The sequence below is a fragment of the Miniopterus natalensis genome, chromosome 11, assembly GCF_054644295.1.
Source record: "Miniopterus natalensis isolate mMinNat1 chromosome 11, mMinNat1.hap1, whole genome shotgun sequence".
Lineage (NCBI taxonomy): Eukaryota > Metazoa > Chordata > Mammalia > Chiroptera > Miniopteridae > Miniopterus > Miniopterus natalensis.
Genome location: NC_142091.1, coordinates 77,215,519 through 77,241,538, shown reverse-complemented (window position 1 = coordinate 77,241,538; position 26,020 = coordinate 77,215,519). Strand labels below are relative to the sequence as shown.

Below are 26,020 nucleotides of genomic sequence, written 5' to 3'. Positions count from 1 at the left end.
GCAGCCTCAGGGAAGGCCGGTGCCAGCACCCCTCCCGCCCCACCCCAGGGGAGTCCATGCTCTCCCAGTGGCGTCAGGCCCCAGGATGACCTAAAGGCCTCACAGGGCTCGCTTCTGTTCCCTTCCCGCTCCTTCCTGCTGGTCCTTGGGCCTCAGCTGGCCCTTCTTTGCTGGGCCTGAGACAAACGAACGGGTGAGGGGGGGCAGCGGTGCCCAGCTCCAGGCCCAGGCTGAGTAGAGAAGGAACCAGGAGGGCAGCCTGGTGCAGGGCGGGGGCTCAGCCCAGAGGCACCGCCCGGGCAGCCAGCACCCCAAGGCCCAGGCTGGGGCAGGAAACCTGGTCGGGGAGAGGGAATCCTGGGACATACACCAGATGGCTGCTGAGCCGAGCAGTGTCTTCCAGGTCAGTGCAAGGGCTCTGAGCCCTAACAAGCCGACTGGCTGCCTGGGCCCCGTTCCTTCATCAGACAGACAGACAGGCAGCATTCTGCAACCAGGGAAGGGAAAACCACAGAACAAACGGCGCCTGTCATGCCAGCTGCCTAGAAAGACGGCTGTGCACAGGTGAGTGAGTGTGTGAGTGTGAGTGTGTGTGGGGGGCAGCTGGGAGGGCGGGCGGGCACCGCCTCCTCTGATTCTCGTTTCCTGCCAGCGGCGGGCAGCTACAGCCTGGCGGCCTCGGCCAGGCCCACGCGGTTCTGATCACGGTCAAACACGGTGTAGTAGCGGCCAATGAAGACGTCGCCCAGGATCCAGAGCGGCCCAGCAGGCGGGGGGATGTCCATGCCCATGAAGCCACTTAGGCAGATGGTCTTCCCGCCCTGTGACACCTGGAAGGGGCCAGAGTGTTACCAGCCAGCCAGCCAGCCAGCAGCCTGGGCCTCCACCCCCACTCCCCAGCCCTGTCCCCCACCTTGAGTGTGTAGTCCTCAGCGCCCAGCTTGTAGTCTTTGCCCCCCAGCTTCATTGAGACCTCAGGCAGGCTGGACACCTTCTCGCACGGGATCATGTACTGAAGAAGCGGGCAGTGTCAGGGGGAGGGACAGCAGCCTGGGCACCCGGCCCCACCCGCCCGGCCCTTCCTGTCCCACTCACCTCTCCCTGGATGAGGGGCACGGCCCCGATGGCCTTCTGCAGCTCCTTCACCTCGTCCACGGGGCCCACAATGAGGGAGGTGCCCGTGTCCACGATGGCTTCGCAGCCATCCTTGCAAAGGGTCAGGCTGTTGCCCACGTCTACCCTACAGGGGAAGTGGGCGTGTCTGCCAGGGTCCCCGGGAGCCCCCACCGTGCCCAGCTGCAGCCCTGGCAGGACATTCTCTCCTCCTTTCTCAGGACTGGGCCCTGAGCAGAGTTGGTGCCAGGACCCAGCAGCCACGCGTAGGTTCAGAGCCACTGCACAGCCACGTGGAGATGACACCAGGAGAGGACAAGAGGCGCCCAGGGCCAGCGGGGCACAGGGTCCAGGCCCGTCCCACTGTCACCACTCCCTCCCAACCCCCACCAGGCCGGTCGCCACCCTGAGGGCCTGCTGATGGGCAGCTGGAGAAAGCCCACTGCAGCCCCAGGGAGCCGGGCGAGGGCTCAGCGGGCACTCACTGGTCCATGTGCACCTGCCAGTAGGCCTTGCGGGTGACGTTGAGGTAGGAAAGGGAGCCCTTGTAGTACTTGGAGTCAATGCCACCCAGCATCAGCTCACCTCCTGGCTGCGCAGTAGGGTCCCTGGGAGGAAAAGGAGGGACAGTCAGCCTCCTGCCCACCCTACGTCCAGCCTGAGGACGGGGTGGAGCCAGGAGGTCAGAGGTCAGTGGTAGGTGGGGCAACCTTAGAGGCCTGCGAGAGCCAGGGCCTTCCTGAGCCCATACTGATGGAAGGACCCAGAAGGGGCACAAGAAGAAATGGATCTTCCTTCTCCCCCAGGGGAGGGGCTCCGACCCTATACCCTGTGTGGACTGCAGGCCAAGCCCTGTGCCCAGCAGAAGATACCATGCTTGGGCATCAGGGCCTCTTGGCCTGCCAGCTGAGGACAGCCAGGGTCAGGCTGGGGGACAGATAGGGAAGGGAACCAAGGAGGGCTTCCAGGAGGAGACACTGACAACCCTGAGAGTTCAGCCAGCTCGTTCCTGCCCCGGGGCTCATGGCCTTGTACCCTCGGGACTGTTAGCAACCCAGGGGCCACATCTGCCCATCACCAGACCCAGATCTGGTTCTCGCAGCAACAAGGCCCACCAAGCCAAGACTCTGGCCACACGGCCCAAGCGCCTCCCATGGGGAGACACAGCCTTCTCTCGGGGGTGCTGGCTCCTCCTGGGAAGGGCGGCTGTACCTGCCTTCAGCCAGGTGCCAGGGGCTGTGGCCCAGCGCCCACAGGGAGGACACATGACCGCCGCAGCTGCACCCGCTCCCCCCTGCATTTAGCACGGCTGGGCTACGGGGAGACGGGGGCCCGGCCCACCCACCTGTTCAGGTAGAAAGAGAAGATGTTTTTATCCACCAGCTTCTGGTCCATCAGGTTGTCGAAGACGGGCACCACATTGTTGACGGAGATGCGGGGGTAGGCCATGCCCAGGATGCCGTCAAACTTGGCCGCGATGAAGGTAACGCCAGGCTGCTTGGTGGCCTCCCCAAAGACCTGCCGCTCCACCTTGATGCCACTGCCCCTGGCGGACACATCCACCTTACAGGGCACCTGTGGGCCGTATGTGGGGGGGGGGTCAGTGGGTCACAGGGACCAGTGAGCCAGCCCCTGGGCCCCAGATGGGCTGTCCCCATGGACCCCGAGTGTGGGTGGCCACAGCTACAAAATCCAGCTTGGTCACTGCCCATCACCTGGCATGTGGGACAGTCCTCGGGCTGGCCCAGGGGACTGAGACCCTATGACCCGACCCCCCCCAGAGTCAAGGCCACGCTCCCCCTCCCCCGCTGGGCCAAGGCTGCCGACAGAGCAGGATGTGGGGACAAACGGCTGTGCGCGTGCGGGTGACACCGGAGGAGGGGAGCGTGTTGGGCCACATCCTGCTTCGGGCCCGGAGATAACTCGGGGGGCGCCCAGCAGAGACGGGGTGGGGGAGGAGGGCAGCCCACAAGCAGCTGAAGCACCGTGGGAAGGAGCCCGCTGGTCCTCATGCTCCCCGAGCCCACCTGTCGCCCGGATGAGGGACAGACCTGCAGGAGGCTTGCTGCCTCCCTGTGCCTCCAGACGCTGAGGCTGGGGGGGACCATCTTCTCTGCTCTTTACTCCCCCAGATCTCCCGGGCCAGGCCCCAAGTCAGCTCTACCCCCTTGTGTGCTCTGTAGATAACCCTCTGTCGGCTGCCCCAGGGGCTCCCCCACTCTTCTGCCCTCCCTAAGCCTCACCAGCTGCAGGGAGCTCCCCCAGGGCTGGCCCGGAGCACCCAGCTGGCACCTCAAACCCAAGCGTCAGAATGAAAGCCAGTCCTCCCAGGGGTGCACCTGCCAGGAGCCTGGGTGGGGGCCTCCCCGTTACTCACTCCGCAGGTCCTGGTCCCAGACCTGCACCTGTGTGCCCCGGCCTTGGGGACTATTCAGGTGTCCAAACCCTCGCCAGGCCAGCCGCTCCCTGCCCCACCTTCTCCTTCTAACCCTCCTGGCGACCCCCGGGCCTGCACTCGGCTGGGTGGGCTCCCAGTCCCTGTCCACACTTGCTGTCCCTTCACTGCTGAGCACTCTGGGCTTTTTCTCACCTCCAGGCCTCTGCTCGGCTGGCAGCTGCTGGCCATCCCAACTCAACAGCCCCTTCAGCAAGCCAGCCAAGACCCCCGCCCTGGGATGGGGCTGAGGGTGCCCGAGCCCGGTCACACACAGAAGGAGAATCCCCACCACAGTGAGCGCCGGGCGGGGGACAGACTCACCGACACGGTGTCCTGGCTCAGGTACCCGGAGAGGCTGCCCGAGCCGTAGTGGATGTCGAAGGCCGTACCGTTTTCCACATATGTGCTGGACTTGCCGCTGTTGTACTTGTGGTGGATCCCTGTGCCACGGGGAGCCGTCAGCCTGCTGCCACCGTGCCCTCTGACCCTCGACTCCCACCCTGCCCCTGCCAGGCCCCAGCCACCCAGCCGCCCTCCCAAGGGCCGGGGACAGTGGGCCAGCACCCAGCCTTGGTCTCAACTCGCGGGTGGGTGGTCATGGTTGGCTCCATCTTTGGCTACCATGGGCCCAGCCCTGAGAAACCAGGCTGGCAGGAACAGGTTTGCCCAGAAAGCAGTGCCCTGGGGCTGAAGCTGCCTGGTGTGTCTAAGAACTGGGAGCCGCATGTTGCCCAGGTGCCCAGGCAGGGCCCCAGGTGCCCAGGCAGGGCCTCAGCTGCCCTCCTCCCCAGCATCTAGCCTACAGCCACCTGCCAGGACTAGAGGGGACGGGGGAGGCTGGGCCGCAGCCCCCAACGCCGTGGGTGTGAGGTGAACGAGGGCTGCGTACCCCTCCCCAGGGCCCCGACCTCCCTGCTAGCTCCCGGGCAGCCGGCAGCGCAGAGCTGGGGTCAGGCCCCTCAGATTCGCTCCCAGGCTAGAGAACAGTGGGGGCTCAGGCAGGACGGACGGGAAGGACTTACAGCAGGCAATGTCCAGCAGTTTGCAGTGGATCGATGGGACCCACAGGTTGGAGGAGCCAGTGTCAAAGACGACAGTGAAACACTGTGGGGGGGTCCCGATGCCGATCTCCCCGTAGTACTGGGCCTGGGGAGAGGGCAGGGTCTATCAGGGCCAGGGGAGGGACACCCCACCTCCCCACTGGGCCAGAGAAGCCACCAGCTGTATTGAGAGCCAGGACCCGTTAGGCTGTTCACAGCCACTTGCCACCCCCAGACCCCGGGGTATAGCCCCCCCACTGACCAAGGTGAGAGTAGGGAAGACTCCCCCCTCCCCATTTGAAACGTGAAACCAGTGGGTCAGTCAGTCAGGACTGGCTCTGCCTACCACCTAAGCCTCAGGCCAAAAGGACCTCTGTGGTCCAGGGGTCCAGAGGCCCCGAAGGGGAGAGACTGCCTCTCCAGGGTAGGGACCAAGTCAGGACCTGACTCTGGGGCCTCAGTTCCTACCCTGCCCCTGCCCCATGGGGCCAAGCCTGGAGGGCTCCCAGGTAGAGGAGTACGGATGGCCTAGGGGAGGAGGGACACCCTGGAGGATCACTATTCTGGGGGTTGGTTCCCCATCTGTGCACATGGGGAGCAGGGACAGCTGGGGGTGCTCCATTGAACATGAGGGGGGCATGTGCCCCTCTGAGCCTCAAAGGGAAGCCCCATTCCTGGCCCTCTCCTGGGTCAGAGTATGGGCGTTCTTGAGCTTGGGGTCACCTGGGCCCTGCCTGCCTGGCACCGCCCCGCCCCATCACGGGAAGGAGCCTGAGACACCAGTCGCCACTGGAGTCTGGCACCAGCCCCCTGGGGCATCTCTCCCTGGCTGCCTGGCTCCAGGGAGGACCAGCAGCTGCTGACTCATGACCCAAAAGAAGTGCTCAGATTGGGGGTGGTGGATGACTCAGCAAATATCCGAGCGTGTGGGCACTGAGGAAATTCAGGAACTGGTCAGTTGACCTGGGCAGACGGCCCCCCTCCACTGGCTCAGTCACATGCCTGTTAGGCTCTGGCTTCCAAGCATGGCCGGGGCTCCAGCCAGTCAGGACAGAGGACACAGCCACCTGTCCCAGTCCCAGGTGCCCCAGAGGCTGGATGGCAGCGAGAGGCTGGCTCCCTAAGGCTCAGCGGTGGGGCGCACAGAGAGGATGTCCCCAGAGCTGGGAGTAGGCTGACGGGCCCCTGCTGGCTGTGTGCCTTTCAGAATGTTTCACCTCTGAGCCTCTATCCAGCTCAAGGAGCGGTGGCACAGCCTGGGTCACAGGCTGCCCCAGGGCTCCCTGCAGGCTGGGCAGGGACACAGGCTCCAAGGCAGTTAGTTACGCCCTAGCAGGCAAGCCCAGATACCCAACTCCAGCACCCCCAGGGCCCCCACAGCAGCCTCCCTGGAGGGGCAGGCCTGTGTCTGATTCTAGGCTCCTCCACACCCAGCCAGTGGCCCTGGGACTAGCTCCCTCATCTGCAGAGGGTGACACTGTCCCTACTCCCCCAGGCTGGCCTTGGGGAGAGACACCCACCCAGCTCGGAGCCCACGGTCAGTGGCTCACAGGAGTAGATGCCTCAGGGGTGCTGAGGCCACCCCAACCTTCCCTCTCAGCCAGGCAGGAGAGCCCTGGGCTGTGCAGACCCCAGCGGTGCGAGTCCACCACCTGATAGGGGGTGTGGCCGAGTGGAAGCCCCCCCCCCAGCACAGGTAAGGGCTCAACACTGCTGGCTGCTGAAAGCAAGAGCATTTTGCCAAAATACACCCCAGCTCACACAGAACTTTCCCTAAAGCAGTGTCTCCGGTCAGTTGGCCCTGCCCCAAGCGGACACCCTGCCCAGACACTCACATCCATGTAGTTCTTGAGCACCTCGGGGACGGGCTCCCCGGTCACAGCGGGCACCTCCTGGGCATATTTTGAAATGGGGCCCTTGGCGATCAGGTTCTCCACGGGGCCCCCCGCCTCCGACATGGTCCGGCGGATAGATGTGAACTTGTGCAGTGAGATTCTGTGGAGAGGAGGGGTCAGGGCTCCTTAGGGTGCAGCTCGGCTCGCCTCCCCTCCCCCCTGGGCCCTCCCCACCCACATCCAAGCATCCCAGTTGGAGGCAGCTGGTGCCTGCTCCTCTCCCTCCTCAGCCACCACAGGCTTCAAAGACCCCCCCTCGTCTTCTCTCTGTCCTCCCTGGAATGGCCACCTCCTGGCATCAGACTGGACTTCAGTGCCACCACCTCTGAGGAGCCCTCCTTGACCACCGTCAGTCACCCTTCACATCACCCTGTCTCCTTCCATCGCCCTCGCCCCACACTGCAGTGACCTCCACCATTTGCTGCTGACCTGTCACTCTCTCCTCACTGAGATACAGACCCCGAGGACTAGGCCTGCACCCAGAGAGGGGGGTCCCGGCTAGCAGGGGGGCACAGAGGGCTGAGGTCAGGTGTCCTGGTTGTGTTGCGCAGGGGGCTCTGCCATGAGGGCAGAGTGAGGGGTCCCTGGCTCCCCTGGGTCTGAGCTTGCTCCCTGCTGCCATGGTGCAGGGGGCGTGGCAAGAGAGGACACCCGAGCAAGGGTAACACTGGGGTGAGAGGTCTTCCCAGCCTGGGATTCGGGAGTTCAAGATGATGGCTGGCTACTTCTAGCATGCCAAGGGCGTGCCCCAAGAAAGTGGGGCTCCAGCCTAAGAGCTGGTAGGCTGGGAGAGCCTCGCAAGGTTCTTGCCTGGTGGGGGAGGGATGTGCCCTCTAGTAATCCAGGGAGCTGCACCATGAGTCCCACAGCACCTGGGTGGTGCGAGGGGCTTTGGCTCAGCTGCCCCCCAAGAGTTCCCAGGCTCCCTCCCCCACTGCTCTCTATTCCTGGGGGGAGGTCTGTGGGTGGGGGTGGGGGTGGGGCTGGGGCAGGCTCAGGCCTGCAGCTGCTCCCCACAACTAATCCAGTTGGGGCTACTCACCCCCAGGACACAGCCCACAGAGAAGCCCACGCAGGGCAGCCCTTTGGCAAGGCTCAGCCCCACTGGGCCCCCAGCCAGCTCCTCAGCCTTATGGCCTCACCCACCTGCCCACGGGCAAAAGGCCCACAGCAGAGGTGGAAGAATGCTGCCCAGGCCTGAGACAAAGGCCCCTGGGGATGGGTGGGGGCAGAAGCATAAAAGGGTGGGCCTGCTGGGAAAGGATGGGAGAATGGGGGGTGAGGGGACCCTTCTCAGCCTGCCTGGCACAGCCTAGTCCAGGCCCGGCCGTCGGTGACCTCACCTGGCATAGGGGTGCAGGTTCCAGGGCCTGAGGCCACTCACCCGGACCCTCTCCAAAAGCTAATTCCCTTCCTGCCTCTTGGGCACTTGGACTCCTAGGGTGGCCCCAAGGGTCTCTGAGCCCACGGCCGGTGGTCAGGTTCCAGGTGACAGACTAGGGGAAGGTGCGCCCTGTCACAGGTGGCAAAGCGCAGCTCCAGGCGGGAACACGACTTGCCCAAGCTCAGGGGCCTCCGGGCCACCACCCGGGGCCTCCCGACTTCCACACGGGGGCCCTGACACAGGCGCCCCGCCGTCCCACGGGTCCTGGGGAGGCTGGGTCCCCCGGGGTCACGGCCGCCCTCCCTCCGACCCCCACGCGGATGCGGCGCGGGAGGGGCCCTGAGCGAACCCTGCGCCCGCAGAGCGCGCGCCCCGCCCGAGGGTGGGGGATCCTCGCAGGAGGCCGCGCGGGACCCCGGCTCGCGGGGCGCAGGGGGCGCGCAGGGGGCGCGGGCGCCGGGGGTCACCGCGGCCTCACCTGATGAGCGCGGCGCCGGGCGCGGCCAGCAGGCCGAGCGTGAGCAGCAGCAGGCTGGGGGGCTGCATGGCGGCGGCGGCCGGGTCGGAGCAGCCGGAGCGAGGTCGCGGGCTTAATAGTCGGGATGACGGCGCAGTCGGGCCGGGTCAGCTGACCCGCTTGTTTGCAACCGGGCGGGTCACGTGCGCCGCGGCCGGCGGCGCGGGGCGGGGCCTGGGCGGGGCCAGCGAGGCCACGCCCACTGGGCCTAGTGCAGGCGCCGGCAGCCGGGTTCCCCGGCCTGTCTCCCCCTTGGGGCGCGACCCCCACCCCTAGAATCGCGGGGACCCGGGCGGGCACAGAGCCACCGGGCCTGAGCCAAGGGGTCCCGGGCCTGCGCCCCCCTGGCCGCCCCCAGCCCAGGCTCCTTCCCCAGGCCCGCGGGCCGTGCATCCAGGAGGCCCCGCGCTCTCCTGTCTCCAGGGTGCTTGCAGCACCTCCACCTGCGCCCTGCACGGAGCACCCTGCCCCTCCCGCTCCTCTTTTGCCCTGGGCATCTCCAGCCCCCCTCAGCCGCCCTCTCCAACCCACCAGGCGTCCCGCTCCTCACTGTCCATCTCACTGTCCAGAGCTAGCATGGCCTGGCCCTCCCACCTCGGCCCCCCTTCCTCTGGGACCCCCAGCCCACCCTCGCAGGGTCCTCCCCAGGCCTCCACTCAAATGAAGAATCAGGTCTCCCAGCTCCAGCCACTTGCTGGGGGAGTGAGCCCCCCCCATCCGCTCCGGCCAGTGCTCAGCTCTGCTGAGGCCATGGTGACCACTGCCCTTCAGGACCTCACCCATCACCCCTTCCTGCCACGTGTGGTGTGTGGAACAGAGTTCGGGGGCTGAGGAGGGGCCACCTCCATCCTCAGTCCCTATTCCCGGCCAGAGGAGGGACTGGCCTTAACCTTCAGGAGGTAAGGAGTGCCAACAGGTTCTTTTAAAAGGTCGTGTGAGGAAGGGAATCAGCCTGGCTGGTTTGGCTCAGTGGTGAGAGCGATTCCAGGAAGGGCACCTACCTGGGTTGCATGCTCATTCCCCCTCCCCCCCGGCCCAGGTCGGGGCACCTGGGGCATGTGCGGGAGGCAACCAGTCCATGTGTTTCTCACACCGATGCTTCCCTCTCTCCCTCTCTCCCCCCCACCCCGTTCCACTCCATCTAAAAAGCAATGGAAACTCCAGTGAGGATTTAAAAAAAAAAAAAAAAAAGGGAATTAAGTGGAGAAATGTGCTGGAAAGTGACCGCTTGTGATGGCAGCAAGGTCAGCGGAGGGTGTGGGCAGGAGAGGCCATGTGGACAGCTGGGGTGGGAGGGCAGAGGTGGCCAGTTGTATCTGGCCGGGGCTGCTGTGAGCCAGGCCGAGGTTCTTGGGCTTTCCCCTAAAATAGCAGCTGAAAAGGGACAAGGGACCTCTCTGTCCCAGAGGGTGGAGAGGCCCCCTTCCCCCAAAAACCACCTGTCAGTCCTTTCAGCACAGAGTGGGACCTTCTCTCCATGTTGTTCCCAGGATTCCTCAGCACCCAGAGCAGTGCCTTGCATGTGGTGGGTGCTCAACAGTTACATGTGGGTGGGACAGAGGGGTGCTCGAGGTCCCAGAAGTACTGACCCACAGGCTCAAGGGTCCCTCCCTGATGGGCCGCACCATGGCACCTGCCTGTAGGGGCTGGGCCCGGCCTCTGCCACTGAGCACCGGAAAGAGCCCACGTCCCCTTCGTGGGCAGCTGCTCTGGCCTGGGCCCTGTGCTCCCCAAGACGCCCCGTGGCTTTGGTCAGGCACCTAGGGAGTCTCTGCTCTTTCCCAGGCCAAAGGCCCCTCCAAGTCAGTAACCCCAGCAGAGCCATTCATGGTGTGATTGGCCCGAGGGTCCCAGAGGGCCCTGTACCGGCAGCCCTCCCAAAGGTGGGACAGGGCCAGAAAGAGGTGCCCCTCGGGCCAAAGGCAGTGGGCCCAGCATGGAACTGCAGGGCCTCTCTGACCCGCTCAGCTGTCTACTGGCCAAGGGGCCCCAAAGGAGGCCTGGTGGGAACAGGGCTCCCAAGTCAGCTGGGCAGGTGCCAGCCCAGAGGTCTGAGCTGGTGGGGTACCCAGGGCACAACTCCTGGTCTCTGGCTCCTCATGGGTGCGGACCAGGGCCTAGGGACTCCAGGGGGATGGGGCAGCCAAGGCCCAGGTGGGGAGGACTGCCTGCCTGGTGAGTCAGGGGTTAATTGCCACTCCTCTCGACCTCCCCTCGGATGCCTGGTGGCCCATCCCTCCCACACTTAATAGTCCGACACCCAACACGTGCCCTGGGTGCTGGGAAATCACGGGACCCACACAGGACTCCCTCCCTTGTGGCGTTCATACCCAGACCGGGAAATAGATGCCACACAGGCTTCTGGAGAAACACAAGTGCTCGGGGAACCAGGGCAGGGGAGGGACACAGGGTGACAGGAAGGAGGGCGGGTGTTGCAATGGGAGAGGCCTCATGTGAGCAGACTGGGGAGGTGATGGATCAATGCTTGAGGCTGGAGATGGGGGCCTCCTGGAGGGGGGTAGTCAGCTGAGCAGAGCGTGGGCAGAGGGGGGAAGAGAAGAGGTCAGACATAGGTCAGAGAGGAGCCCCAAAGGACCCCAATTTGTCTCTTGAGAGGCATGAGCTGGAGGAGCCTGGGAAGCATCACTCTAGCTGCTGTGCTGGATACAGGGAGAGAGCGGGATCGGCCTGGGAGGCCGTTGTCGCCTGGACTGGGCTGGGACCAGGCTGGGGCAAGGAGCAGTCAGTTTAGGGGCACACTTTTGAGGCAGGGCCAGTAGGATTTCTGATGGATGGGACAAAGGGTGGGTGATGGAGGGGTCCGTACTCACTAGGGGTCTGTCCAAAATAGCCGGAGTAATGGCCTGTCATTGGCTGAGATGGATGCATGCAGGAGGAAGGGCCCGGGAGGAAGGCCGGGAGCTCAGTTCTGGGTTGACCTGTTGAGATGATGCCCAGGGGGGCCCAGGGGACGTACAGTGGCTGTTGAGAGGCAGCAGCTGTTGGAGTTGGGAGTTGAGGGGACAGATCCAAGCTCAGGTAGAGGCTTGAGAGTCCTCAATGGTCAATGGTATTTAAATGATGAGATTGGATGCAACCAAGGGCTGGAGCAGACTGGAAGAGGCCTGGGGCCTCCCAGCTTTAGAAGGTTAGAGAGTGGCCGGGGGGCCAGGGGACCAGAGACCAGGGGAGGAGCCCTGCAGGCCGAGCAAAGGCAGCTCGTGGGGTGGCCGCTGTGACACAGGACGCCGGGGAGCAGTCCCCTGAAGGTGGGGCTCCCCACTGGCCATTGGATTTGGTCATCTGACCTTGAGGAGAGCAGCCCAGTGACGTGGGGGGTGTGGTGTAAGCATGGCTCCTGTAAAGAGCCAGTGGTGCGGGCGGTGGGGTGGTGGTGCAGGGATAGGCAGGAAGGCAGCTGAGCAGAGCAGGAGTCTCGCTGACGTGTAGTGTGTGTGGGGGGGGGGGGCGGGTGGTCTCGATACCTGGTGCAGGTGGACGGAAGCGGCTGGGTCCTCCATCACAGTGCACCCCCCCTCAGTCCCGGGGGGCTAGAGAGAGAAATGCAGATGGGGCGTCCTCGAGGGGAGGAAAGACAAAGGAGACCGTCTTCGTGATCATGGAACTGACAGAGATTTGTTGTTTAAACGGGAAGCACACAAAAGACACCCAGGTGCCTGTGACAATGACAGAAAGGTTGAAAAGACAAGCCGCAGGCTGGGAGACACACACCTGACAAGGACTTGTCTCCAAAATGTGCAAAGAAATCTTAAAACTCAACCGTAAGAAAGTGAAAAACCCAATTAAGAAATGGGCGAAGACCTAAATAGACACGTGAGAGACAAGGAAGCGCAGAGGGAAATAAGGCCGTGAACAGCCACCTGTGTCCTGTGGGAAGTGCGCATTAAGACAACAGTGAGACATCACCGCACACCCACCAGAATGGCCAAGATCCAAAATAGTGACGACACCCAGTGCCCAGGGGACGCGAGCCGCAGGAACCTCTCTCACCGCTGGTGGGGGCGCGGGGGGTGCGGTCGCCTTGCAAGGCAGTTTGGTGGTTTCCCAGAAAAGCAAACATATCTCACCGTGGGATCCAGCGCTTGTGCTCCTTGGTGTTTACCCAAAGGAGCTGAAACGTCCGTCCTCACGAAAAGCTGCATGTGCATGTTTACAGCAGCTTTATTCATAATCACTAAGACTCAGCAGCAACCTGGATGCCCTTCAGGGGGTGAATAAATAAACTGTGGCCCATCCGGACAGTGGAATATTACTCAGCGGTAAAGAGGAGCGAGCTGTCGGGGAGGAAGCTTAGCTACATATTCCTGGGTGAAGAAGCTGCTGGAAAGGCCACGTGCTGTGGTTCCAACCCTGGGGCACTATAAGGACAAACGATGGGGACAGTGAGAGATCAGTGGCTGTGGTGGCAGGAGGGGTGGACGGGTGGAGCACAGAGGATTTTTAGGGCAATGAAACTGCTCTGTATGAGGCTGGAAGGATGGACACAGGACACTATAGGTTTCTCAAAGCCCGTAGACGTTACCGACTCCCATGCCTCAGCCGGCGCGATCGGGAACCATTCCTCACGCGGGCTGTGTGTGCACTCTGTGTGCTTATAAAGTCAGTGTTATGAACCCGCAGTTCATTTTCAGAGTTTAAAAGCATCTACAGAAACGGATGATATATTTTTGTCAAGGCCTGTTTCACACCGACGACCGTCCGGCCCGGGCCCTGCCGCTAAAGCGAAGCAGCGGAGTCGCCGACGTCAGGAACCGTTTCGCACGGTATTTGTCGCCCTCAGTGCGTCGACCGTTGCCGGTTTTGTACCGTAAACTTTGTGTTTTATGTGTCCCCATAAAAAAAGTCCAGTGGCCCTTTAGGATACATTTTCTTTGAGCTTCTTCTGGCTTCACCCATTAGTTCAAATCAGTTAAACCTGAAAAGCAGTGAAAATTGACTGAGTCACCAGCTGTTAAAGTACGTGTACGTTTTTGGGGCGCACCCTATATATGTGACAAGCAACTAGTATCTGAAATTTAAAAAGAACCACAAACCCATAAAAAGATGGACAACCCAATAGAAAAAGAAAATGGAAAAAAAAAAAAAAACGGGCAAGGGAAAGGGAAGCCCAGGTGCAGATCGAGGTGTGGAAAGGTGTTTATCTGCGTTCTTGGGAAGGAGCAGGTGGCAGCCGTCCCAGCCGACACACCCGCCCGAGCGGCTGCAGTGCAAACGCTGGAAACGCGGACGCGGAGCGACTGGAACAGGGCTGGCTGGCCGGCCAGTGGGCACAAGCACTTTGGGACACCGTGTGGCCCTGTCCACGAAAGCGGATCCCGAGCCGTCCCAGGCCAGCGGCACCTCTTGGAGGGACTCACACAACAGAAGTGTCCCGGCCACCGGGCCAGGCACAGATTTGGCAGCAACCTTGACAATAGCCCCGGACAGAAGGCCCCGGAGCCTGTAGAGGCCCCCGCCCCCCGACTGTAGAGAGAGCAAATCGTTGGTGCAGATTCACGCAACGGAGGCCTTGAGCGTGGACAAACCGCCAGCGCACAGGACATGGGGACCCTGGGGACTTGGAGCTGGGGCTGCAGCCAGGCTGGGCCTTCTTTCCTGTCGCCTCCACCCCTTCAGGTGCAGAGGGAGGAGGGATGGGTCCTAACTGGCAGGTAGTCTCTTCTCTGCCCCGGTCCCGCTGCTCTGGGCCTGGGTCTCACCTGGAGGCCCCGAGACCCCCCAGCAGCCCCCAGGGCACAGCCACGCCCATCTACTCAAGCTCTGAGCAGGTGGTTTCCCAGTGACCCAAGGAAAGAAAGGGTCTGTGGGTGCCCAGGGGGCCTGGCTGCAGGGAGGCCTGGGGTCAGGGCTGCTCTGGGTGCTGCTCTGGGGTTGGGCGGGAAGTGGTTTCCTCCCAGGAGGTGGGTGGGGGAACAGCAGAGGTGCTGAGTCACGCCTGCTGGGCTGCTTTCCCTGCCCTGCCCTCCAATTGGGCCTGAGTCACCCCACTTGCAGGTCCTTGGAGCCAGGCCCCTCTGCCGCTCAGGAGGAAGTGGGGGTGTAGATCCCTGGGGCCCCAGCCACAGGCCCAGGCTAATAGTTCTGCTGTGAGGAAGGCCGCTGAGGGAATTAGCTTTGGGTCAGCTGCCTTGGATGGGGCCTGAGCTGGTGGGGGAGGGTGTGGCTGTGAGTGGCTGGCACAGTGAGAGCAGGGGGAGGGGTGCCAGGCACAGGTGGAAGGAGCAGGGAGGCGCGACGCCAGGCTCAGCTGGTCCAGGATCCTGGGAGTCCTGCAAGACAGGGACCTGGCTTGGCTAAGGTGCCTCATGCCCTTTGGTTCTCCCCACCAGAGTCAGGCACCCCCTCTGCTCCCCGACCCCCACTCGGGGCAGGGTCATTCAGGGCTTCCCACCCTCACCATTGCCCCCTGCAACTGAGTCCAGCTCTATGCCCAGCAGGGAGAAACAGTTTCCAGGGCCCATAGCGGCTGGAGCCCGGCCCGTGTGCCCTCCTGCGGGGACCTTTGCTTCTTCCCTGCACCCCAACCATAAGCGACCCCCCAGTTCTGTGCCTCATGAGGGGCCCATTGCAGACCAGCAGGGAGCTGTGGGCAGGCCTGGTGCTTTTGGGGTGTCTGGAGGAGCCCAGGTGCTACAGGGGACAATTGCTTCCTTCAGTCTGCCTAGAGCAGACGTGCGCTTGGCCAGGCTGTGGGGGGCTCAGGAGGGCATAGCTGCCCCCACCCCAGTTCACTGGGGAGACAAACCAGGCACCCAGAGAACCCCTCCTATGGGCCCCAAAAGGGCAGTTCTTGGGACAGGCCTGAAGCCTGGGGTGCGGGGGGTGCTGGGGCTCCGGGGGGCGCATGGACGTCTGTGGCCTGCGTTCTCTGCTGCTCGGCGACAGGCTCCGAGATGGGAGGTCGAGGCCGCCCTGCTCTGCAGGTGGGGGACAGAGGTGCCCCAGGGCCAAGTGCAGACAAGGGGAGGCTGGTGGGGGTCACTTGGGTGTCAACTTGTCCAGGCCCTGGTGCCTGGCTATTAGGTCAGACGTTGTCTGTGTGTTTCTGTGTTAGATGTGATTGACATTTACAATCAGCAGACTTGGACTGGAGCAGACCTCCCTCCAGACCGCGGTGGCATCGTCCACTCAGCTGAAGCCTTGAGAAAAGACCGAGTCCCTGAGGAGGAAGGGATTCAGCAATTCAGCCGCCAGAGGCTTCTGACTGAGCTGCAACATCAGCATCCCGGGGGCTGCAGCCTGCAGGACCCAGTCACGTGAGCCAATCCCTTCAAATAAATCTCTCTCTAGATCAGAGGCGGGGAACCTTTCTTCTGCCAAGGGCCATTTGGATGTTTATGACATCATCTGTGGGCTGTACAAAATTATCAACTTAAAAATTAGCCTGCTCTATTTGGTCAGACATTTAATTAACTCACCCTAATGTGATGGCTGGAACTGCTTCTCTTCGGTGAGGTCTTGGCAGGGCCAGACCAAATGATTTTGTGGGCCAGAAGGTCCCCACCCCTGCAGATGGGTGGATGGGTAGATAGATGGTTAGATGGATGGATGGATGGATGGATGGATAGGTAAATGGATAGGTGGATGGATAGATAGGTAGGTAGGTAAGATAGATGATAGATAGATGATAGATAGATAGATAGATAGATAGATAGATAGATAGATAGATAAATGGATAGGTGGATGGATAGATAGGTAGGTAGGTAGGTAGGTAGATAGATAGATAGATAGATGGATAGGTGGATGGATGGATGAATGGATGGATGGATGGATGGATGGATGGATGGATGGATGGATGGGCAGGTGGATGGGGTGGATGGATGGATAGATGGATAGGTAGATAGATAGATAGATAGATAGATAGATAGATAGATAGATAGATAGATAGATGATAGATAGATAAATAGATGATCGATAGATAGGTAGATAGATAGATAGATAGATAGATAGATAGATAGATAGATAGATAGATAGAGGGAATCGATGGATGAATGGATGGATGTTTCTCTGGAGAACCCTGACTAACACAGGCAGGTTCAGGAAGAGCTTCGTGGAGAGGTGCCCTGAGGGGTGTGAGCCAGGCATCGGTGGTCACCAGGCGGGGGTGGGGTGGGGTGGTGGTGACCAGTCAGGGTGTGCAGGGAGGAGGCCAGGTGAAGGCCTGTGGGGTGCAGGTGGCTGAGAGGCTGGTGTGCAGGCCCTGGGCGAGGCCTTAATTACAGCAGAGACGTGGAAAGGAGAGGACAGGGGCCCAAACTCAGAGCCTCACTCTCCTGTGAGTGACCAGTAGCCCGGAGCAGTTCCTCCGGGGGGAAGGGGATGCACCTGAACTTGGGTCACGACCTTCAGCTGGGACAAAGGGAGCCACAGCAGATAGGAAGGGAGGGCGCAGGGGGGTGAGGAAGAGGAGGGGCGGCGTCTCTGGTCCCCGTCTGCTCCTCCTGGCTCGGGAGTGAGTCACTGGGAAAGAGGAGCTGCCTGGCAGTGGCCTGTGGCCACCGTGACCAGGACCACAGACAGGGTGGCTGAAAACAAGGCAAAGTCGTTCTCTCGTGGCCTGGAGGCCAGAACTCCGAAACCCGCCTCACAGGCTAAACCAAGGTGTTGCCTGCTGGTCCTTCCGGAGGCTCCAGAGCAGAGTCCATCTCCCTGCCTTCCCAGCTCCTAGAGAAACTATGTCCTGGGCACGTGGCGCCTCCTCCATCCGCAGGGCCAGCAGAGCAGCCTCCCATCTCTGACTCTCACCCACCTGCCTCCGTCTCGCAGGGACCCCTGTGATTTCATGGGACCCACCTGGTCATCCAGGGTCGTCCTGTATCCCAAGGTCCTCAGCTGAACCTGCCAAGCCCCCTTTGCCCTATGAGGTGACATGGTCACAGGCTTGGGGATCAGAACGTGAATGTTTTTGGGGGGCACTGTGCTACCCCCACACTGTCCTTTGTTGACACAGAGAACGTTAGGGTGAAGACAGGACTTCTTTTGAGGGCCTAGAGGGAGTGTGGTGCCGGTGGGCTGGACTGTGGAGAGAGGTGTCCCCGAGGAGCTTGGACATCCGCGTAAAGTCAGGACAAGGCCAGGGGAGGGATAGAGATGGGAGTCAGCTGGCCAGAGCCTGGCCTGGAACCTGCAGAAAAGCCAGGGCAGGTGGGCAGGGTGAGGAGAGGAGGGGAAGGGGAGGCATCCTGGAGCCCCAGCGTCCGAGTGGCCCATGATGGAGCCTGGGGCTGGGGACAGACACCCCAGGGAGGCTGAGTTGAGGGGCTGGGGTGGGGTGGGTGGGTGGCTGGACTTGGGGAGGCTTGTAGGGCTGTGGGAGGAGAGGCCACGGGGCTGGGCCCAGGGACTGGCTGGGTGGGCTGGGCTGGCCAGGCCGGCTGGCTGTGTGGTTGGGTCGCTCTGCCTGGTCTGCTGGGGTGGGTGGCAGGTGGCTGGCTGTGTGGTTGGGTGGCTCGCCTGGTCTGCTGGGCCGGGTGGCAGGCGGCTTGTTTTTCCTGCAGGCTCTGGAGTGTCAGGATTTGAGCAATGTCCTGGCTGCACCTAAGTGCTCCTGGGCCCTCCGATTGTCCTAGAGAACAAAGGTGTGACTTGTGCCTCAGCAGCTAGTGGCTGATGGCGTGAAGGGCTCCACCCAAACCCCTGCACTCTCCTCGCCCGGCGTGGCCACAGCTGACTTCTCTCCGTGACGTGCAGCAGGCCCGCTGCTCTGCGGGACCCGGGCCTTCTCGCCTCAGTGCCCCTCTGCCACCCAGAGATGTCAGGGCAGAGCAACAGGGAAGAGGGCGCCACATGGCAGTCCCCTAGAGGGCAGGGCCACTGTGACCTAGTCACGACCTCCCAGGAGTGGGTGCAGAGGTGGGTCCTGGTGGAGCCCAGGGGAGGCCTCACCCTCCACTCCCGGGAGAACCTGCTCTGCTTTGGCTGCGGCTGTGGCTCCAGCTCCCAGAACAGGCCTTATGGGAACAGGCCTTATCGGCCTTCCTGCACCCCGCCCCCCCTCTGCCCACGGCCAGGAGGGCCTCCCGGGGTGGGCCAGTGGCTGGTGGTCAGTGCCCGCCGGCTCTCAGGATGCTAGGCCCCCCCGGTGGCACCCAGCCCCTCCCAGGCAGCTGGGCAAATGGGCCTGGGGCTGCAATGCCCCTTCTCTTTGGAGCAGTGACTCAGAAGGGCAGGGAGAGTGGGTGGGGGCAGGTGGCTCCTGTGTCCCATGAACAATCCCCTGAGTCTCCAGCCTGAGTTTTGTCCCCGGAGCAGGAATCGGGTCCTGTCCCACCCCAGTCGGAGATGAGGTGCTGGTATGATGCCTCCTGAGGGCCAGGCCCTGGGGACACTGATGAACAGAAGAGATACACACCCCTGCCCCCCGGAAGGATGGGCTGCGGGGGGTTATGGGCAATGACAGTGACAAATACAGTAAGTCTTGAGGGGACAGTGACTTGAGCAGTTGAGGGAGGGGCCACATCAGGACGTACAGGACTGTGACCCAAGGAGGAAGGAAAACTCCTGACCACCAGGGACCAGCACCCAGGCCGAGGGACAGGTGACCCGCGGGAAGGCCCTGGACTGAGCAGAGAGTGGGGTTAGCTGACGGGGCGGGTTCAGCAGAGACGGGGGCAAGGGAGCCCCCATCTGCCCGCCATACCCGCCACCCCTTGTGTAGCTGGGAGGGAACAGAGAAGGGTGGTGGCCCAGGCCGCTGAGAGGGGCCTGAGTGACGCAGGTGAGGGCGGCTGGTCATCACACACAAGCCGTGTTCCCAGAGGGCCCTGCAGGGGACAGACCGAGGAGGCCCCCGAGGAGACGGCCGGCGCCCTGGGCCCCGGTGCGGGGACGGGACCCGCTCTATTCTTCTGTGGGGCGACTGGAAAGGCCGCTGTCCCCCAGGCTCCGTCCCGAGTGACCGCCAGGCCCGGGCCCTGCTGACCTCCAAGCACGTGATGGGGCCCGTCCTGTGGTCAGCAGCTCCCAGCGACTTCCTTCCTTGACGGGAGGCGCCCACTGCCTGTGTGTCTGGTTGTCATGTGAGGCTGGCTTTGGCCTTGGGTTTTATGCTCCCTGCCCCTACGGGACCCCCATCCTGGGGAGGCAGCCTCCCTTCTAGGTCCTCAGCTGCAGAGACACCAGCTTCGTGCTACTGAGCCCCCCACAGCCCCCTGGATGGGAAGAAGCGGGTGTCCCAAAGCCCCGGGGGGCCAGGGCGGCTCTGGGGACCTGCCCGCTGGCGAGTGGAGTTCAGCCCCGTGGGAGAGCGAGAGAGCGTCACCCTCCTGGGACATGGGGCTCCCTGACCCCCCATGTGCCACCCTGCTGGTCGCTGATCCCTTTGACCTTGTGCTGGGTTGAATGATGTTCTTGTGAGGGTGACCGACCATCCTGGTGACCTTGTGAGGGTGACCGACCATCCTGGTGACCTTGTGAGGGTGACCGACCATCCTGGTGAGCTTGTGAGGGTGACCGACCGTCCCAGTCGGCCCCGGGCTTTTCCTGTTTCAGAAGAGAAGGTCCTGTCCCTGAAACCTCTCCTCCTGGCTCCTCCAGCAGGACACCAGGCGCCCTGCTGGCCTCTCATGTGCGAACCCCTGACTTGCTGTCGCAGGCCGAGGACGGTGGCTCCCCCGGTGTTTACCACGCGGAGTGGAACGCTGCCCGGAGAGCCTCAGGAGGGGCACCACCTGCCTGCCCTCGAGAGAGGCGGAGCCACCACCCACGTCACAGGTGAGAGGCCAGGGGCGTGGATGGGCTGAGGGGCTAGGAAGCGGCACAGTCAGGGTTTTTGTTGTTCTTGTTAATCTTCACCTGAGGATATTTTCCCGTTGATTTTTAGAGCCAGTTCCTCCCGCCCACGCCCGCCCGGGGCCTGGGATAAAACCTACAACCCGGGTATGTGCCCTTGACCAGGCCGACACTCTAACCACTGACCCACACTGGCCAGGGCGCAGAGTCAGGATTCGAACCCCGGGGTCCCGCTCCCACCTACCGCCCCAGGGGGCAGGCGGCAGGCGGCGAGGAACCTGCCGGCCCTTTTCCTGCCCTCGCCACTCGCCTGGAGGCTGGGGACAAAGGCTGGGGCACTGCCCCCTCCTGCCACCATCACCGCCCCTGACGCAGCCTCCAGGGCCACAGGACCCCCGTCCCGGACTCAAGGGACACGCTGGACTTGATTTGCCGCTTTCATGCCACCTGAGAGAGGAGGCTGACCGTTCTCAGGGGTTTGTCAGAAAAGCAGCGCGTTAGTGTCCGGGGCGGCCCCTGAAGTCCACAGATGGGGCCTGAAACATGGACGCTCCCTGTCCCTGTCCTGGAGGCGGGATCCAGGTGTCGCAGGGCTGGCTCCTCCTGAGGCCTCTCTCCTGGGCGTGTGCGGCCGTCTCTCCCGGTGTCCCCACGGGGCCGTCCCCTGGGTGTGTCTGTGTCCTGACCTCCCCCGAGGGTATGTTCATCGATTTAGAGAGAGGGAGAGGGAGACCTCGATTGGCCGCCTTCCATACTGGCCCCCCAACCCAGGCATGTGCCCGGACCAAGAATTGAACCCACAATCTTTCCGGGCATCGGACGACACTCAGCCAACTGAGCCACAGTGTCCAGGGCCCGGTCTCTTCTTCTTACGAGGACACGAGTCATATTGAATTAGGACCCACTCTAGTGACCTCATTTTAGCTTAATCACCTGCACAGGCGGTCACATTCCGGGGTGCTGGTGTCAGGCTCCAACGCTGGGATTCGGGGGACACAACTCAGCCTCCACCGGCAGGTCCCTCTGCCCCACGCCCAGCCCCACGCTCGACCCCCAGACACAGCCCCTGGATTCCTGGTCTGAGCACCTGCATTTCTCTGATGGGGACCTTGAGTCTGTCCCCGGCCGCCTCAGACGCCTGCTTGCCTCCGCGGGGAACGCAGGTTCAGCTTTCTCCCGTCCCCCCAGGCATCGCAGCTTCCCGGCCCCTCTCCCTGGCCCGCCCGGGCCCACAGTCCCCTCTCCTCTGCCCCCGGAGCCCCCAGACGCCCTCCCTCACAGCCCGCGGGGCTCGTGGAGGTGCCCGTGACCCTCTCCCTGTCCTGTGAAAACTCCCCGCGCATTTGGAAATGGGACCAAGTTCCATTCGGCTCCCCGGGCCCCAAGGTCCCATGTGACCCCATGGGCCCCGCACACCCCAGGGAGCCTTGGGTGCTGAGCCTCTGCAGGGACGTCCGGTGTCTGCCTGCGACAGTCTTCTCTGTCCTCTGTGCGTGTGTGTGACTGACGGGCCCTGGCGTCTGGACTGTCGAGTCTGGCCGAGGCTGCGGGGGTGCACTCTCCGAGGGGAAGGGGACAAGCAGGCCGTGGCCACCTGTTATCACCACGCCCTTGTCCTGCAGAGGAACCAGCAGCAGGCGCTCATTCCCCCGACTGTCCCTCAGCGGAATTATTCGAGGTTTCGCCAGCTCACTGCTGGCATCTGAGCATCGCTCTCGGCGTCTGCGTGGGGCACCGTGCCCAGCGCTTAACTACACACACAGGCTCCCTTCCAGTCCTGGAGGTCCCGAGTCTGGCTCCCGGTCCCTGGGTGGCTCCTGGTCGCGGGACGGCGCTCCCCCGCCCGCCGGCCTCCCTGTTCCTTCCTGGGCCGTGGAGGCCCCGTGTTCCCAGGCTGGTGGCTCTTTCCCCTTCCAAGGCCAGGTCCCGCGCCCACTCAGGCACCTGTGATTTCACGGCTGGGTAATCCGGATAATCTCCCTATTTCCAAGTCGGCGGCCTAGCAACCGAGATCCGCCTGAAGCCCCGGGTCCGCTGGTCACGGAGCGCGGTCACAGTCGCAGGGATTAGGACGTGGGCGTCTCCGAGACGCCCTCATTAATCCGCCCTCCAGCACCGCCGTCCCCTCCCTACAGCCGGGCAGCACCCCCTGCGCCCGCGCCTCCACCCGCCTGCCCGCTGGAGTGGGTGCGCCTGGGTGGGCTCCAGGGTTTCCTGTTCTGGCTGCTGGAACCTTCCCCTGCAGGCCTGTGGGCAGTTTGTAAGGACGTGTCCAAGCGGCGTCCGCACTGTGGGCGTCCGGCTCCGACCCCCGCAGCCGAGGAGGCCGGTGCTCCCCGCCTGCCCGGCTCCACGTGCCCGGCCCTCGCTGCTGGCACCCCAAGGATGCTGCGCGGTGTCGCCCCCGGGGGTTATTTGCCTTTCCCTGGTCACGTGTTACCTGCTTATGGTCCATTTCCACAGCTTACCTGTGGACTGTCCCTTCAGACCTTTTCCTGGCTTTTTTTTTTTCTTTTTAGAGAGAGAGAGAGAGAAACATTGTTTGGCCGCCCGACCACCCAGCACGAGCCCTGCCGGGGATGGAACCGCCACCTTTGGGTGCACAGGACACCAGTGCAGCCAGCTGAGCCACGGCCAGCGCTCCCTGTCTCTCTGCTGGGTTGTTCATCTCATGATGGAGTGGAGAGAGTTCTGTATGTGATCTGGATATAAATTCTTTGTGGTTTTTTTAATTTTTATTTTTTTGCAAAGACTGTATGTTTTGCAAGTATTTTCTCCCGACTGTGTCTTTCAAAGAGTTTAAAAAATTTTTAATGAGGTTGAATGTATTGATTTTTTTTTTTTTCCAAATGCTGTATTTAATACATCTTTGCCAAACCCAAGGGAGGTGAGGGAGGTCCCCACCTGTGCTTTTTCCCTGGAAGTTTCGGCCTCATCTCTCTGCGAGGCCTGTGCTGTGTTCCAGTTAATTTTCGGTCACGATCGAGGGGAGGGCTGGTGCTCCCTTTCATGGCTGTGCCCTGTCCCAGCACCTTCTGTCTGAGAAAAAGTCCTCTCCCGGCCTGGCCGGTGTTGCTCGCTCCGTGGTCGCAGGTTCGATTCCTGGTAAAGGGCAGGCACCTCGGTGGCAGGTTCGATTCCCAGGCCCAGTCGGGGCTCGTGCGGGAGGCAACCCGTCGATGTTTCTCTCTCCCTCCCTTCCACTGTCTCCGAAAAGCAGTGGAAAAAATGTCCTGGAGTGACGATTAACCCGCTGAGTTGCCTGGGTAATGAGGCTGGAAGTCCGGGGACCACGTGTGGGGGCCCATTTCCCTGCCCTGTTCCGCCCGGTCCACCTGCCCACGTGGCTCTTCCCGCCAGTAGCTGGGCCGCGGCCTCCCTGCCGCTCGCGGGGAGCCCTGCGGTCAGGGGAAGTCGTCCAGCGCGACCCCTTCTTTTAGGCCGATTCGCCCACCTCACGTCCTTCGCGTTTTCACGTACGTCTTTGCGTTGGCTTCTCAGTGTCTCCGAAACATTTCTCGGGGGTCTGGCCCCGATCGGGTTGAACCCGCAGGTCAGCTGGGAGGAACTGGCGTCTCGGTGGAGATGAGCTTTCCTGTCCGTAAGCACCGTGTCCCTCCCGGGTTTAGTTTTTTTACTTTCTCTTTGTAATATTTTTTAGTTTTCAGAGTACGGGTCTTGGACGTCTCCTGTCAAACGTATCCCTAAATATTTCCTATTTTGATTCTCTTGGGAGCGGTATTTTAAGCAGTCAGCTTCTGTAACTCGCAGAAACTTCATTGCTTCAGCCTGACCTTCCGGTCGCTCTGTCCTCGCCTGGCACCTGACTCACCTGTCCCCTCCTCCCTCGCTCGGCCACTCCCGTCATCATCAGGCCCTCAAGACAAGGAGGTTCCTGTCACATCAAATAATCTCGGGAACAAAGCCTCAGGTCTGTTGACCTTGGAGACAGAGTCTCAGGCAAAGCAGGATGACATCTCGGCCTTGGCTGTGTTTCAGCTCCAGGCTCAGAAAAGCCCGATGATCCCACTGCCCACACCCTTGGGAAACCAGCCGATGGACGCGATGGACAAGGGCCAGACCGGTCAGGAGAGACCCCGACCCCAGCATGATGAGTGACTGTCCCCTATAGAGCCCACGCCCAGCCACCTTTGTCTGCCAAGGGCCCTTTGGACGTTTATAACATCATTCGAGGGCCATACAAAATTATCAACTTAAAAATTAGCTGTATTGGGTCAAGCATTTACTGATCTCACCCCGACGTGATGGCTGGAACTGCTGCTCTTGGGGGAGGCCTCGGCCGGGCCAGACCACGTGGCGCACAGCCCGCAGGCTGGACGCACCCCAGCCCTGGCCCCGACCGTCGGGAGCCACGTCTGTGAGCTCGAGCTCGCCTGGCACTCCGGGTTTGGTGCCATCTCCTTACGAATAAGCCTTCACCTTCTTGGCTGCAAACGCCTGTCCGGGATTGATGGGGCTTTGGTGGGCGGGCAAACGAGCCCCTTTAGCCGGTGACCCTTGCGAACGTTCGGCCTGGCGGGTAGAAATCCCCGCGCGTCCACCTTCTGTGCCACACCTGTGCCGCTCACGTAGCCTGGTCAGTCTCTGATTTTGTAGGATTCTGCGCAGGTGGTTACGTCTGATCCCCTGTAAGAGCTGAATGCATTTTTCTTTTTTCTTTAAGTTTATTTTTATTGATTTTTTTTTCTCTAGCTGCACTGGCTGGACCCTACCGGGCGGCGATGGACGGGGCGGTGAGAGCGACGTCGTCCCCTTCTGAGCGTCGGAGCACAGCCCCCGGTCTCCCCACGACAGAGGGCGCCGGCCGGACGGGTTCCACAGGTGCCTCTTAGCAGGTTGTGGCAATTCCCTTTTGTTCTGTTTTCTGGGAGTTTTGGTCCTTTGAAAAAAATTTTTAAAAATAGATTTTAGGGAGAGAAAGAGAGAGGAAAACACCGATGGGAGAGAGAAACATCGCCCGGTGACCTCCCGTCCGCCCCTCGACTGGGGATCCAACCTGCACCCTAGGCGTGTGCCCTGGCTGGGACTTGAACCTGCAACCCTTTGGCGCCCGGGACGCACCAACCAACGGAGCCACGCTGGCCAGGACTTCGGGGAATTTGTATCAGGAAGGGAGCTTGGATTTTGTGAGAATCTTGTTCTGCACTTTTGAGGACAGCGGTCCCTTTCCCCCCCCCCAGCCTGTTCACGTGCTGCATGAGATGCGGTGATTTTCAGATGTTAAAATGATCTGGTGGCCTGGCCGGTGTTGCTCAGTGGTTAGAGCATCGGCCCGTGGACCGAAGGGTCTCAGGCTCGATTCCCGGTCAAGGGCACGCACCTCAGTGGCAGGCTCCGTCCCTGGCCCCGGTCTAGGCGACTGCAGGCGGCAACCAGTGGATGTGTCTCTCTCACGTCAATGTTTCTCTCTTCCCCCTCCCTCCCTTCCACTCTCTCTGAAGAAGCAATGGGAAAAATACCCTCCAGTGAGGATTAAAAAAATATATATATATTTTTAAATAAAGATCTGGTGTTCCCGGGCTAAATCCTCTGGAATCTGATTTGCTCAGCTTCTGTCAGGAACGTCTGCCCTGCGTTCAGGCCTGTGGTTTTCTTTCCTTCGGCCCTTGCCCGGCGGGCTGCGGTGTCGCCCTCTCTCCGGCTTCCGGGTAGAATCCACCAGTGGAGACACCTGGTCCTGGAATGTTCTTCGAGGGGAGGTTTTATTAAAAACAAAAGCCGCAGGCCAGCCAAGGTGTCCCTCGATCGAAGCCCAGGATGCCAAACCTGGGTTCAACAGCCTGCTCAGGGCAGCTGCAGCCTCTCCCGGGAGGGGAACTTCAAACCACTCAGCCGGGTCCTGGCCTGATAAGACCCCGGCCT

At 62.0% G+C, this 26,020-nt stretch overlaps 1 protein-coding gene and 1 long non-coding RNA gene across 4 annotated transcripts; one reads left to right on the top strand and one right to left on the bottom strand.

Moving 5' to 3' along the window:
- Positions 1–8,464, bottom strand: CTSD (cathepsin D). The gene is made up of 9 exons (XM_087822467.1): positions 8,348–8,464; positions 6,426–6,585; positions 4,573–4,696; positions 3,872–3,990; positions 2,459–2,688; positions 1,599–1,721; positions 1,096–1,240; positions 914–1,012; positions 1–830 (listed from the first exon to the last, which is right to left on the bottom strand). The coding sequence occupies exons 1-9, from the start codon at positions 8,413–8,415 to the stop codon at positions 663–665; spliced, it is 1,236 nt and encodes a 411-aa protein (XP_087678593.1). The 5' UTR covers positions 8,416–8,464; the 3' UTR covers positions 1–662.
- A 298-nt stretch (positions 8,465–8,762) lies between these two features.
- LOC107539921 (uncharacterized) lies at positions 8,763–25,683 on the top strand. Of its 3 annotated transcripts, none has more exons than XR_015715319.1 (4): positions 8,763–9,285; positions 15,488–15,663; positions 19,946–20,119; positions 24,851–25,683. It is a non-coding gene; the product is annotated as an uncharacterized LOC107539921 (long non-coding RNA). The 3 variants fall into 3 exon arrangements; XR_015715321.1 differs by having other exon boundaries at positions 19,943–20,119; XR_015715320.1 differs by having other exon boundaries at positions 15,462–15,663.
- The last annotated feature ends 337 nt before the right edge of the window (positions 25,684–26,020 follow it).